The sequence below is a fragment of the Staurois parvus genome, unplaced genomic scaffold (assembly GCF_062004578.1).
Source record: "Staurois parvus isolate SC_StPar_1 unplaced genomic scaffold, SC_StPar_1.0 ptg000068l, whole genome shotgun sequence".
Taxonomy (NCBI): domain Eukaryota; kingdom Metazoa; phylum Chordata; class Amphibia; order Anura; family Ranidae; genus Staurois; species Staurois parvus.
The window spans coordinates 9,417,157-9,431,922 of NW_028317864.1; the positions used below are offsets into that span (position 1 = coordinate 9,417,157).

General features: G+C 43.0%; 1 protein-coding gene across 1 annotated transcript in view; it reads left to right on the top strand.

Annotated features, from left to right (window-relative positions):
* ZDHHC12 (zDHHC palmitoyltransferase 12) overlaps positions 1 to 14,766 on the top strand; it is a 33,721-nt gene that overhangs the window by 5,253 nt on the left and 13,702 nt on the right. Inside the window, exons 2-4 of the mRNA XM_089669141.1 lie at positions 7,780 to 7,913; positions 8,494 to 8,580; positions 14,462 to 14,628. Coding sequence (XP_089525267.1) covers positions 7,780 to 7,913; positions 8,494 to 8,580; positions 14,462 to 14,628 — 388 coding nt within the window. The remainder of the gene's footprint in view (positions 1 to 7,779; positions 7,914 to 8,493; positions 8,581 to 14,461; positions 14,629 to 14,766) is intronic.

Sequence of the window (14,766 nt, forward strand, 5' to 3'; positions counted from 1 at the left end):
CCCCTCTTCTATCAAGTCCAGGATGTACGGGTTCAAGGAGATTGACACTCACTGAGGGAGAAAGGTCCCCAGTCTTCCTCCCATTGGGACGCTTGAGTCATTGAGACTTGGCGGGGCCCTGAGGAGGATTGAATATGATCCAAAGCCCCCCTCCTTACCCTTGTTCTTGTGCCCTGTCCAATGGTTCTTGGGCTGCACATCCCTGCTTTGCTGGACCTGCTTTTTTCTGATGAAAAACCCTCCCGGAGTAAGATCTCTTCTTGCTCTCTTTGTATCGGCTGTACGCTCCAAGTCCTCTTCGAGACCTGGACCGAAACGGTTATCGCCTGAAAAGGGTAAGGCACAAAAGGCGTTGTTTGGACGCTGAGTCCCCTGCCCAGGTCTTCAATCATAACCCTTCTAGTTGAATTCACCAGGGCAGATGTTCTTGACTGATTCGGCCGAGGCATTAGTGAGGAAACCTACCGCTCTAAACCGCAAAGGAAAGGACTTTAGTATTTGCTTTCTGGAGGTCCCTGCCGAAAGATGTGTTTTGTAACTGGGTAAGCCAGCATTCCAGATTTCTGGTGACACAGGTGGCCGCTAAAGCCAGTTTGAAGCTGATAGAGGTAGAATCCCAGGCCCTTCAAAATCTCTGCTCTTATCCATAGGATCTCTTAGAGCCCCCATATCTTCAAATGCTAGGTCCATTTTCTTAGAGACTTTAGATAAGGGGGCATCCAACTTTGGAACCTTGTTCCATGGCTGGGATCCATCTTCCTCAAACAGAAATCTCCTTTTAAGACTAACAGAGAAAAAGAGCTTTCTTTCAGGGTTCTCCCATTCCAGCTTAATGGTATCAACCAGGGAATTATGGACCAGAAAGACCTTTTTAGCATGATACCCTGATACATGAGGTCATTCTTAGACAGATATACGTCCTCCTCCTCAATCTCTAAGGTTTCATAGATGGCCTTAAGGAGGTCATCTACCTCATTAAGGGCAAACTTGTACCTGGAACCCCTTGAGGAGCCACCTTCTCCGTCGTCCTCCTCTGAGCCAGATCCTGCTTGGGAAGAGGCAAGGGACCTAGGATCCAGGTTCTCCTCCCTTCGCTTCAAAGCCTCTGATACTGCAGTACCTGCAGACTGGGTCCAAGACCCTAGCGGCATCTACATTTTATTTAGCAAGGATCTAAATGACTGAAATGTAGTCATTGTCATTCTTAATGGAGGTGGGAACCTTATGGCAGGCCGTAAATGACTCATCCTTAAACAGACTATCGACACAATTGCGGCTTAAGGGCTTTTCCCAAACTGAACCCAATTTCACAGCACAAACTGTACACTTCCTTTTGGGGGGCCTGATTCTGTGTCTTGTCCTGGACTTTAACCTACAATAAGCAGAAACAATACAGGTGACAATCAACCCAGGCTCCCTATCCCACACACCACTGTGCTGGGGGAGAAACCAGAAGTGTTCCCCACTGTCACCTGGACTCAGAGACTGGGAAGATCACCCCCAGGAGTCAGCAAGAGGGAACCAGCAAACCCCCAAGCCTACCTGAGAGGAGCCGGTGCTTGAGGAATCAGGGTCCGCCTGCTGGGGGGGGGGGGGGGGCGCGGCGTGGCATTCTCCATCATGTTCCTATGGTATGGTAGCCACAGCAGATGCTGGGTCTCTTCACCCTGCACCAGCTGCCCGAGCAATGTTGCAATAGGAAGAAGGGTCAGCCGCACACAGGAGGATAGATGAATATAGTGTGTATTTATTGACCCATAGGACACACAAAACACCAGGACATGAATACATGACCTGTTAGCTCGTTTCACATGATCTCGTGCTTAATCATAACGATATGATTAAGCATAAGATCGTGTGAAACGTGTTAACAAGTCCTTTATTCATGTCCTGGTGTTTTGTGCGTCCTATGGATCAATAAATACACACTATATTCATCTATCCTCTGGTGTGCGGCTGACCCTTCTTCCTATTGCATAGTGTGGTGGCAAGCCAGAGCCTGCACCTGTTGTGGATTGATCTGGATTGTTTGCCTGAGTGGTATACCTTTTTGTTCTTTGGATTTTGCCCGAGCACTGTTGCCTGCGCTGTCCGTGGAGATCGGAACCACGAGTCTCCTGGCGCCTGCTGATGACGTTACTGCGACCTAAACTTCCGGTTTAACCAGCTTGGAGCACACAGCTCCACCTCATGGAAGTTGTGGCTGCCTGCCTGGCAGTAAGATCCACGGATTCTGCCAGTCCCTACTGGCGGTGGCGCTGAACATCCCCGGCGGTCTTCCCACTCTGAGGACTGGGAAGGCAACAGGAGCGCAGCTCCACTCCTCTGAGATGAAGGGATCGTGCCAGGCAAGGAGGAGGTACATGCCTAGATAGGAGCCTACCAGCATCGCACTTGAGACTAGGGCTACTACACAGGTTCCAAAAAGTGCAACCTATTCTTCTGGAAGAAACACAAATACTGAAGACGAAAGGCCTGGAATTCCACCTTTTTAAGGTTGTGGGCTTACGTGTTTCCTGTCCCAGAGGGAGGAGCTCAACGTCTCAAGGGACTGTCCTGGAAGATGTTTTTGAGAAATACAATTATGATACGTGTCATAATGTACAAACTCAATAAAACAATATTTAGATAGTCCAAAAATATGAAGAGAATGTGGTTGATAATACTCGTGAGCCAAAATGTGATACTCCCCTTAACGTGATAAGTAAATAGCTAGAATCATAAATAGTTAATGGTGCATCAGCACTTTACACAATACTCATAATCTGTGCCAAAACATAAACATAAAACATAGTATGTATCTACATATACATATACGTGCCACGCTCCATAATAAAGTGAACAACTCATATACTAGTGATAATTCAAGTAATAACGTGAACAAAATAAATGTGCTTCAAGCAAGTGCAACATATAGTGCATATCAAAATAATGTTCATCCAATCTGTAAACCAGTAATATGAACAGTCCTCTTTATACTTCTATAATATTTCAGTGACAAGTGAGGGGTATTGTGCCACACTCCCCGTGCTCTATGGATAGGTGTGCGCTCACCTCCTTGTTAGCCAGACAAGCTGGCTAAACACACTTTTTTGTCCTCACAGGACAAGGTGGGAATCTTTACTTTATATGCGTGTTTCCATCCATATTATGGGTTGCCTTATTTCTGCCACCAGAGGTCTCCCTCCTTCCACACTTTGGCCTCAATAGGTTTCTTTAGGGGTGGTTAAGATGATCTTTCCTCCTCTCAATGAATCATGTAAAACAAGAACCACAGATGGTGCCTTATCTTTTGTGAGGCTAAAGCCTATTTATTGGTAAAAAAACGCCACTCACATAATTTCCAGCAATCCTGTGTTCAGCTGGCATGTATTCAGATCCTGTTTTCTGTTCAGATCCAGAAAACAGGATCTGAATACATGCCAGCTGAACACAGGATTGCTGGAAATTATGTGAGTGGCGTTTTTTTTACCAATAAATAGGCTTTAGCCTCACAAAAGATAAGGCACCATCTGTGGTTCTTGTTTTACATGATTCATTGAGAGGAGGAAAGATCATCTTAACCACCCCTAAAGAAACCTATTGAGGCCAAAGTGTGGAAGGAGGGAGACCTCTGGTGGCAGAAATAAGGCAACCCATAATATGGATGGAAACACGCATATAAAGTAAAGATTCCCACCTTGTCCTGTGAGGACAAAAAAGTGTGTTTAGCCAGCTTGTCTGGCTAACAAGGAGGTGAGCGCACACCTATCCATAGAGCACGGGGAGTGTGGCACAATACCCCTCACTTGTCACTGAAATATTATAGAAGTATAAAGAGGACTGTTCATATTACTGGTTTACAGATTGGATGAACATTATTTTGATATGCACTATATGTTGCACTTGCTTGAAGCACATTTATTTTGTTCACGTTATTACTTGAATTATCGCCAAAAATATGAACATCTCTAGTGATGACAGATCATATAATCACAACACTCCTCAGTGATGTATCAGTCTTTTCCGGACTCGCCACTAAAAATCCTCAGTGTGTCTCATCACCAATCCAAACGCACTCACCAGAAAGATTTCCTGCACAGGTTCTAAGCAGCCGACTGGGCTCCAATGCATCCTCCAAGGCCGACTAAACCTTTTAGTGATTCCTTTAAAGAAATGACCCCTTGAAGATGGCAACAACGAGGCTAGTCCATCAGTGGAAGAAGCAGATGGATGGCACGACTAGACTAGGGACAAGTGCACCCCAAAAATCAAAATGATATAATGTAATATTTATTAAAAAGATGTATATAAACCTCCACAGTGTGCACAACCACCAGTCCAATGCACTCACCACACCAGATGGCTGTACATCATGTGAACAGCAAATGGGCACTATGGCAATCACCAGATCTCCGCAATTCACTCCCTTTTAAGGAAGTTATCTTGATACAACACCGACCAGAAATGATGTCACGTATTAGTACACAGGCAAATGGCAGGACTGTGGAACAGGTGCTCACCAAAAACTGAGCCAAATTGAAGGCATATAGTGTAGTATTTCTAAAAATATTGTAAAACAAACAGGGTCCTGCACTTGCAGATATGGCTGCTGCATACAGGCCATGCGGCGGTGATGAAGTCCGTATTCTTTCACCGCTCAATGGGGTTTATTTACTAAAGTTGGTTCACTCAGAATCTTGTGCACTCTTGCACAGAAACCAATCGGCTTACATGTTTTATTGCTAAATCTTAATTGAACAAGCTGAGGTTAGAAGCTGATTGGCTACCATGCACAGGTGCACTAGATTCTGAGTGATCCAGCTTTAGTAAATAAACCCCAATGTGTTTCGTGCTCTAGCGCATCATCAGGGATCAAAGAACGCTGCTCCAGTTTACCTAGGAAACCATAGCAAAAGCAGGTTTCTCTAGGACTTCCTCTCCAGGCTGTGGTGCCCCTTGGTTCAAGCGCCACCTACAGTGGAGAAAACAGACTGCACCTGCCCACATGCGCCCTCATATGGAGTTTGCAAATACAGTGCGGCTGGGGCAGACTGATAAAATACTAAATAAAGCAAAGCTAAACTCACCTTTCCTTCAACAGTCCCCGTCCCTCCCCAGCATCTTCTCCTGGGGCCAGTCTACATCCGTCTTCATTGGCTGGCCCAGGACGATGTCAGTCCTGCACATGCACAGGAGCCTGTTGTCCAGGCACACAGGGACCGTGCAAGCAATATAAGTTGAACTGCACATGCACGCTCGGTTTACATGCCAGAGATGACAGTGAGCAGACAGGTGTATTTTATCGCAGAAGAGTCATTGGATGCCTCTTCTGTAAAGAGCCTGCCTGCTCACAGTTTTGGGATAGTGGAACTTTAGTTCCACTATAAAGCAATATCCAGCTGCCATCACCTATGTTGATATTTTCCTTCTTGCCTGTATCCCTACCTTCCCTTCAAGAGATACTCACCTGTACAGTGAGTCCATTGTTGGCCCGCTGTGATTTGCTGTTGGGTGGCATATATCAGGCCCTGCACCACCATTCAAGTCCTATTCAGCTGGCTGCCTCTTCTAGGTGCAGGCAGCCAGCTACCATTGACACATTGGGGCTGCCCTCTGGCCATTCTAGGTGCCTGATTATGCAGCCTCCTGGAAGGTCATCACAGAGGACAAGGGGTCACTCTTTATGGCTGGAGGAAAGATTTAATCTCCAAATACAGAAATGCTTCTTCACAGAAAGCTGTGAAAATATGGAATAGACTCCCGCAAGAGCTGGTTCTGGCCAGTTCAGTAGATTTAAAAAAGGTCTGGATTTTTTTCCTAAATGCACAAAATATAACTGGATAATAATATTTATAGGTAAAGATGAATTGGAATATCCAATTGCCTGTCAGGATTTTTTTTTTCTCCCAATGGGGTGATTTTATGATATTTTTATTGGTTTTTTTTGCCTTCCTCTGGATCAACTTTGTGTTTTTGTGGGTTCAACTTGTCTTTTTTTTTTTTCTTTTCAGCGAGACTAACTTTGTCATGTAAGAATTCCAGGAGGCTGCTGGACCAGCGACACATCATTTTTGCCTCATGCAGAATGACCATGGGGGAGGAACCAGACGTAAAAAAAAAAAAATTAAGTCAGACTAAAAACAGCACTTCTGTTTTGGGGGGTGGATTTTTAAACAGAACAAACCATTTTGGGAGTTAAATTCCACTTAATCTCTGCTGCCGTAATGACTCCACTGTGGTCTAGCCTACGTTAGCCATAGGGTACCCTGTGACTCCTCAATACAGTCGGAACTATGGGTGCAGCTTGGACCCTGGGATGTCTTCAGAAGGTTAGATAAATACAAAAAACAAAACGCTGCACGGTAATAATAATAATTAAAAAAAAAAAATCGCATGGGGAAATAAATGGTTTATGGGTTTGGAGTTGGCCATCAAAGAAGACTGAGGAATAATGAAAGCTGCCAGTCCTGACCTTCTTTTCAGCCGATGAGGGAAATTAAATTGAGGGAACTAAATTGATTCAGCGATGACAGCCAGGCAACCAGCATTTCCAGAGGGTGGAATCAGCTGTGGCAGTCTCTATACCACCTTAGTACAGATTTCCTTTATTGGCTTGTTCACCCAACTGAGAATTTCCTTTCCTTCCTGCTGAGTTGTCTCTGGAAACAATCCCAGTTGCTAACTGATCTCTGAGAGCCCAGTGATAGTTGGTGAACAATAGTTGCCTCAATGGGCTGGTCTAACTATTAGATATTCTTGCTAATTTGTAGGGGTTTGTATTTGGGATGCTGCTCATTAAAATATAGAAGATAAATATCCTCGTTTTATGTTGGTCAATATTACTAGAAGAGAAAGTGGTGAAAAATAAGAACTTACTGGAAGTTGGTCTCCCTCTGACAACACATTTTACTAATGCCACAGCACTGTTCATGCGGATTCAATCAACGGGGCTTGGTTAATTGGCAATTAGAAGGAGCCTGCCAATCAGTAGTTGGTGTCAGCCATTTTGGATTCTGTACAGAAATACATGCAAAATCCTGGGCATGCCGGCTGTGCAATACTGACCAAGATGTGGCACAGAATGGAGCCAACAGACTGGAGTTACCCCCAAAACAAGGAGTCCCTATAGGATAAGCAAGCCCTTTACAAAAAAATCCTTGTCATTATTTATTGCATTGACCTGCAGTTCCTTGGCACCCAGCCATATTTCAGGTTTTTTTTATCTTGTATCATGTAGACCAATCATTCTCAACCAGGGTTATGTGGAACCTTAGGGTTCCTCCAGAGTATGCTTGGGGTGCTGGGGCCAATGTCACTTGGCAGTACCACCTGCATAACAACAGTGGGGCCTCCCCTCTTGTTCTTCTGATAACTTGCCATTAACATTAAGGGATGGATTATTCCCACTCACCTTCAATGTAGGATGAATTCTTCACACTGATCACCAATGGAAGGCAGTATGTCTCCTCTCCAATGTAAGGGAGCACTGCACTGACCACTAAAGTAAGAGGGTCTGTCTTGATTTCTTTTTTTTAGTGATTACTATTACTTGAATAATTTTATTTTAGGGAATATTATTGAAGAATGATTCTGTCAGGCATCTTACTTATCACACTGATGTACCAAAAGTTGCAATTAGAATAATTTTTAGCATGGGTTCGCTGAGACCTGAAATTTTTTTTCAAGAGCTACTTTTTGCAGTTAAAAAGAATGTAGATAAGAATGAACATTTCCATTTTGTTCCAGTACTGTTAGTAGTATTTGATGCCGACAATGTGCTTGTTATGTCTTTTTCAGATCTTTATAATCAGGACATCAACTGGATATACCTAAAGCCTCTTCTCTTCGTATTCACAGTTCTGTGTTCTGTGGGGCTGTATTTGGCCGTGTCACTCATGGACCCGGGCTATGTACTCTCTGACAGTGAGAAGGTAATGATTCCAGCCTTTCAAAACAATGGATCTCTTGGTGAAAAATGGTGAGAGATAACCTGGATGTTGCGTAAAACAGCTTTAAAATCACTATTCATAATTTTGACCTGCGCTGGAAATAGGAAATGAGGAAGCTGATGTGCAATTACTTTTGATTATAAGCACCACATTTCTAACTAACCTGTGGCCCTTCAGTTTTAGAAATAGCCAATCCTACTATTCCTGGTTATATTCGTAGTTGCTCCTCTGTGCAACCCAGTCTGCAGGCTGTTGAGGCTTGATAATGGCAAGCAATGCTGTCATTTACAAGAACCAGTTATGATAATTATAGCCATCTCTGCCTTAGAGGTAATAAGGAGCTTCTTAGTTGGAAAAACTCTTTAATCAGATCAAATTGTTTGCTCTTCTACTAAGAAGAGAAAGCTGAAAAGTAGTGTGTGTGTCTCCCACTGACAGCTGACAGTTTTCCAACATATTAGGCAGCAGGCAGGCTTATCCCTACTTGTGACATCTGATTTCTATGCCAACCATCCCCATTAACAATCTGAATAAATAGATTGTATTTTTTTTCTTTCTGTAGACTTTTTCAGAACTGGCTGAACAGGAGACGAGTGCAGTGATTTCCAGCTCCGTACGAATGAGGCGGTGTGGATACTGCTTGTTAAAAGTATGTCTGAGTAATACATTCCTCTGGCATTGCATGGATATTTATGTACAGATAAGGTCAGGATTTCTTGGATTGTATGTTAATGCTTTTATAATAATACCATTCCTGATAGCTGAGATTCCAGCATGCTTAGATAACTGACAGACCTGCATATTTTTAAATTTAAAGGTTTTTCATTATCAACCATAAACTAGGAAAAACCCCTTCCTCCAAATAAAAGCCCAGTCGCCTACCTTAACTGTATAGGAGTATGGTGATGGCCTATTAGCGTTTCGGTACATTTGACATTGCTCTCCCCTCCATATCATAAAAAGACCCACTGACTGTATCAGAATACAGTGCATTAAAAAAGTATTCGGACCCCCTTCACTTTTTTAAATTTTGTTATGTCTCAGCCTGATACTACAGTTATTCAGCCACTTCAATACTGGGCATTTTCACCCCCTCCTTGCCCAGGCCAATTTTCAGTTTTCAGCACTGTTGTACTTTGACAATTGCACGGTCATGCAGAACTGTACCCATATAAAATGATCATTTTTTGAGATAGAGCTTTCTTCTGGTGGTATTTAATGACAAACCCAGTGTTTGAGGAAAGGACTGCCAATAACCGGCAGGTCTGTTTACATGTGATCAGCTGTGATTGGACACAGCTGTTCATATGGTCAAGGCCTGCTGTGATTGGCCCTTTACCTTGATCTGTAATCAGCTGTGTCCAAAGGACACAGCAATCACTGAGCACGCCCACAGGGCGGGGTTCTCTGAGGAGATCCATGGATGCCATCCCAGAATTAGATGAGCATGCTGTAGCTGTCTTTTTAGCTATAGTGTGGTGGGGAATTAGCGAAATTTCTTTTTTTTTTTTTTTTTTTCTCTCAATCTACACTCAGTTCCCCATAATGATGAAGTGAAAACAGAATTTTAGAAATATCTGTGAATTTATTAAAAAGAAAAACTGAAATATGTGTACTTAAGTAATTTTACGCAGTACTTTCTTGTTGTAACCTTTAGCATCAATTACAGCCTCAAGTTTTTTTGGGTATGACATGACAAGCATTGCACACCTGGATTGGGGGATGTTTTGCCATTCTTTGCAAATCCTCTGAAGCTAAGTCAGGCTGGATGGGGACAGCCATTTTCAGGTCGCTTCAGTGATGTTCAGTAGAATTCAAATCAGGGCTCTGGCTGGGCCACTCTAGGACATTCACAGAGTTGTCCCTAAGCTACTTCTGTGTTATCTTGGCTGTGTGCTTAGGACCGTTGTCATGTTGGAAGGCGAACCTTTGGCCCAGTCTGAGGTTCTGAGCGCTGTAGAACATGTTTTCATTGAGGATATCCCTGTACTTTGCTTCATTCAACTTTCCCTCAACCCTGACCACTCTCCCAGTCCTTGCTGTTGAACAACACCCCACACAGGATGCTGCCATCACCATGTTTCACTGTTGGAATGGTACTGGGCAGGTGATGAGCAGTGCTTTGTTTCCTCCAGACATAATGTTTAGAATTGACAGTTCAATCTTGGTTTCATCAGCCAAGAAAATCTTATTCCTCAGTTTGAGAGTCCTTCAGGTGCTCCCTTTTTTTTTTTTTTTTGCAAACTCAAAGAGCAGGCTTTCATGAGTTCTGCACTGAGGAGAGGCTTCCGTCTAGCCACTCTGACATAAAGCCCAGATCAGTGGATGGCTGCTGTTATAGCTGTCCTTCTTTGTCCCATTTCCACACAAGATCTCTGGAGCTCAGTTAGAGTGACCATCGGGTTCTTGGTCACCTCTCTTATCAATGCCCTTCTCCCCCGATTGCTCAGTTTTGCTGGGCAACCAACTCTTGGAAGAGTTCTGGTTGTGCAAAACTTCTTCCATTTAAGAATTATAGAGGCCTCTGTGCTCTTGGGAACCTTCAGTGCAGCAGAAATTTTTTTGTACCCTTCCCCAGATCTGTGCCTTGCAATAATCCTGTCTCTGGGCTCTGCAGGCAGTTCTTTTTGACCTTGTGGCTTTTGCTCTGATACAGTATGCATTGTCAGCTGTCAAGCCTTTTATAGAGAGGTGTGTGCCTTTCCAAATCCTGTCCAATCAATTTATTTACCACAGGTGGACTCCAATCAATGTGTAGAAGCATCTCAGCAACTATAAAGAGAAATGGGAGGCACCTGAGCTAAATATTTAGTGTTGTTGCAAAGGGTTTGAATCCTTATGCCAATGTGATATTCCTGCTTTTCCTTTTTCATACATTTTCAAACATCTCTAATATTCTGTTTTCACTTTGTCATTATGGGGTACTGAGTAGGGTTGCACCTATACCGATACCAAGCATTTGCATGAGTACTTATGCAAATGCTCCAATACCTAACTGATACCTTTTGCGATGCGATTTGAGCCCATACAAAATAAATGGGCTCAAATCTCACTGCAAAGAATAGCATACGATTTGAGCAGGAACGCAGTGCTATTCCTGTCCAAATCAAATGTGGTTTTCCACACCGCTCCTGTGTGAGCCCTGACGTCACTGACAAGCCTGGGTTCACACAGGAGCAGTGCGGAAAACTACATGCGATTTGGATAGGAATTGCACTGCATTCCTGCTCAAATCGCATAATATTCTTCAGTGTGATTTTTTTTTTTTAAAGACTATTTATTTTGCATGGGCTCAAATCGCACCACAAAGGTATTGATATTTTTGGTATAATTGGTATTGTACTTGAGTACTAGTATCTGTACTCGTACTCGCCAGCAAAAACAGGTATCTGTGAAACCGTAGTACTGAGTGTAGATCAAAGAGAAAAAGATGAATTTAATCAAATGCTGTATCAGGCTGCAACATAACGAAACTGAAAAAAGTGAAGGGGGTCTGAATACTTTATGCATGCACTGTATAATGGCCTTCAAGATTATTAGTATTGACTGGGCCAGATTCTGAATATTTTGTCTTAGGATGGATGTTAAGATTTTGCAGCCTTCTGAAAGATTTGCAATAGACCTATTTAGTTTATTTTGCCTGTGTCTTATTTCTAATTTTTAGCCAGAGGGTTAAAGTCTGACAGTTGCTGCCTAACCTCACTAGCTACCTTTTAGCTTCTGAGAGTGCAGTGTTGGGCTGACCAGGTCGGAAATGTGAAAATTCAGGTGACCATTTATGCCTTGACTCAGGCTGAAGTGTGGGGTACAAACAAAATATAAGGGCAAATAGACATTTTTTTGCAAACAAGTCTGCTCAAATGGAATTGTTATACTTTCTGTAAAATCCATTTCTTGGCACTCATTGAGGGACCCAGGAATTTAGAGTATGCTAGGTTATATTGCTGTCTACAGAAGGACATAAAGAACAGTCTGGTATCCCAGCGTTGTTTAACTACTCCTAATTCCAACATGCTTCAGGAAGATGGAAAATTGTACCAAGAGCATAATCTTAGATAAATGTTTGGACCTGTGTCTCTCGATGAAATAGATTTTTTTGGTAAGAACAAAAAGGCCATTTTCTTTTTCATTTATTGAGGGGCACAGGAGTTCAGATTGTTGGGATGTGCAAAAGCAGATCAATTGTGGGTCACAGCAACAAAACACTAACCGGTCCACAAGAAAACTGCCTGCAGCTCAAAGAGCCTCCTGAATACTACATTGAAAGGGCATTTTTTTTTACGTAAGAACCAAATCAAATCCCACAGATCCACAGCGAATGCACAGGGGGAACACCACCCTGAACAAAAGTCTTAAAGAATGGGAAGCTAGTGGAAGAAGACCCAAGTGCTGAGAAATGACCGGGAAAGGTTTAAGGCAGCTGGAGGTGACCGGGTCACTGTAGGTGGGCAGCAGAGATGAACGGAGGATTAATCCACCCGTTGCAGTGATAGGAAGTTGCTGGTTCGAGAGAGATGGAGAAAGTGCCCACACACACATGACATTCCACTAAGTAATCAGTGGAAAGCAGGGATTGCAAATGGCACCCAGCGGCCCTAGTAATGAGCTGGCTCTTGATGCTTTGACCTTACGGCCTACGCAAAACAGTGCGTATTCAATGACAGTGTTACACCTACAGGTGTACTACGGCTCTGGAGCCAGAAAACGAACCATGGCTAACTAACACAGTAGTCTTGGGTATGAAAAGCACCACAATAGAGAGCCCAGCGATTGAAGGTCACATTCTAGGTTAGCCTTGCAATCGTGTAGTCCAGCAGGGTCCAGGTAAGTCTTGTATGGAGGAACTGCTGACCTGGATAGTTGTGTATAGAGAACAGCTTAGCAGCTCCAGCTGTTTTACATTTACTCTTGTGAGTGTTTTTTATCCTGTCATTAAATCGCATACTTATCTACTGCACCTGTAGAGGAATGGCAACACTCTACAGGAAGGCAGCCACTACATTCAGCATTCTAAGGACGCCAATCCTCTTTTATAGCTCCTCTGGATCATGGCTCTTTAGCGCCCCTACGATAATGTGCTGATTATGATTGACTTATTTATATTCTGGATAACACACCTCTGTGTGCCAGTATTATATTGTCCAAGAAAGAGAAATGCCTGGCTTGCCTAATGCAGGCCATAGATGGGTCGAAAATCGGCCGAAAATAAAATCGGCCGATTTTCGGATCGTTAGTGGGCGATTTGGTCGGCTGTTTTTCGGTATTTTGGCCGTTTTTTTTTTCGGTAAAGTTGGAAAAAAATCGGCCGATTTTGCCGATCGGCCGATTTTCGCGGCAATTAGTGGGCAAATCGGCCGATTTTTTACCGATAAAAAATCTGCACATGAGCAGTGACCTGCAAGAGGAAGACAAAAAGAAGAAGAGGAAGATGATGAAGACGATGAAGAAGAGGATGAGGATGAAGAAGAAGATGAGGATGAGGATGAAGAAGAAGAAGATGAGGATGAAGAAGAAGAGGATGAGGATGATGACAAAGAGGATGAGGATGAAGAAGAGGATGAGGATGATGATGCAGAAGAAGAGGATGATGATGCAGAAGAAGAAGAGGATGAGGATGATGAAGAAGATGAGGATGAAGAAGAAGAGGATGAGGATGAAGAAGAAGAGGATGAGGATGAAGAAGAAGAGGATGAGGATGAAGAAGAAGAAGAAGAGGATGAAGAAGAAGAGGATGAGGGTGAAGAAGAAGAAGAAGATGAGGGTGAAGAAGAAGAAGAGGATGAGGATGAAGAAGAAGAGGATGATGAAGAAGAAGAAGATGAGGATGAATAAGAATAAGAAGAAGAAGTAGGATGAAAATAAGAAGAATTCCAGTCCAGCAAAAAGTGTCTCTGCAGAGAGCTCCGCTATTTCTGACAGTTCTGACTGTTCCTTGACATTTACAGCGGTTGAAACATTGTATCTATTTGTTTCCGAATAAAAACATCTGTATCCTAAATGGAAACAAATAGATACATTGTTGCAACTTCTATAAATGTCAAGGAACTGTCAGAGAACTGTCAAAGAAATAGCAGAGCTCTCTGCAGGGACACTTTTTGCCGGCTCTAGACGGGTAGAAAATCGGCCGATTTTTTTTTTTACCATTGATGGTAACGTCGGCCACTTGAACAACCGATTTTTCGTTTTTTAAAAGAAAAATCTGCAGTTTTTCTCCCCATCTATGGCCTGCATTAGGCTGGATATTTTTACCAGGCTGCAGGTTCTGCAGCCAATCAGTGGTTGTGCATTCACATGTGCTGGTAACAAACTTGATGAAAAGATTTGAGATCAAGGAAACAACCTCACCACTATGTTGCTACTTTTTCACTATCCAATTACAGGCTGGGGTTATAAAGGTGATCAACCTGTGTTCTATCCTAGCAGGGAAAATTCAGGGCACATGGCTGGCTGTGCTTTGTGATAGGGCTGTGTAAACTTCTGAATGGGATTGACAGAAAAAAAAAAACCACTTTAATTCTGTTCTTTTACAGCAGCCAATGAGGGCCAGACATTGTAAATCATGTAATCGCTGTGTAAGAAGGTATGATCACCATTGTCCCTGGATTGAGAACTGTGTTGGAGAGAAGAACCACCGAGTCTTTATATTGTATCTGATTGTCCAGCTTTTCGTTCTCCTATGGGCCTTCCGCTTGGCTTGGTAAGTAGATATTCCTGGTATAGACTTCTATTAAAAAAAAAAAAGTTAGGCTGCTGTTGCTAGTCGTCTTCTCTTTAGGGAGTGATGTAACAAGTTCCTGTTTAAAATGTTATTAAACCCACAACAGTAAAATCAGTC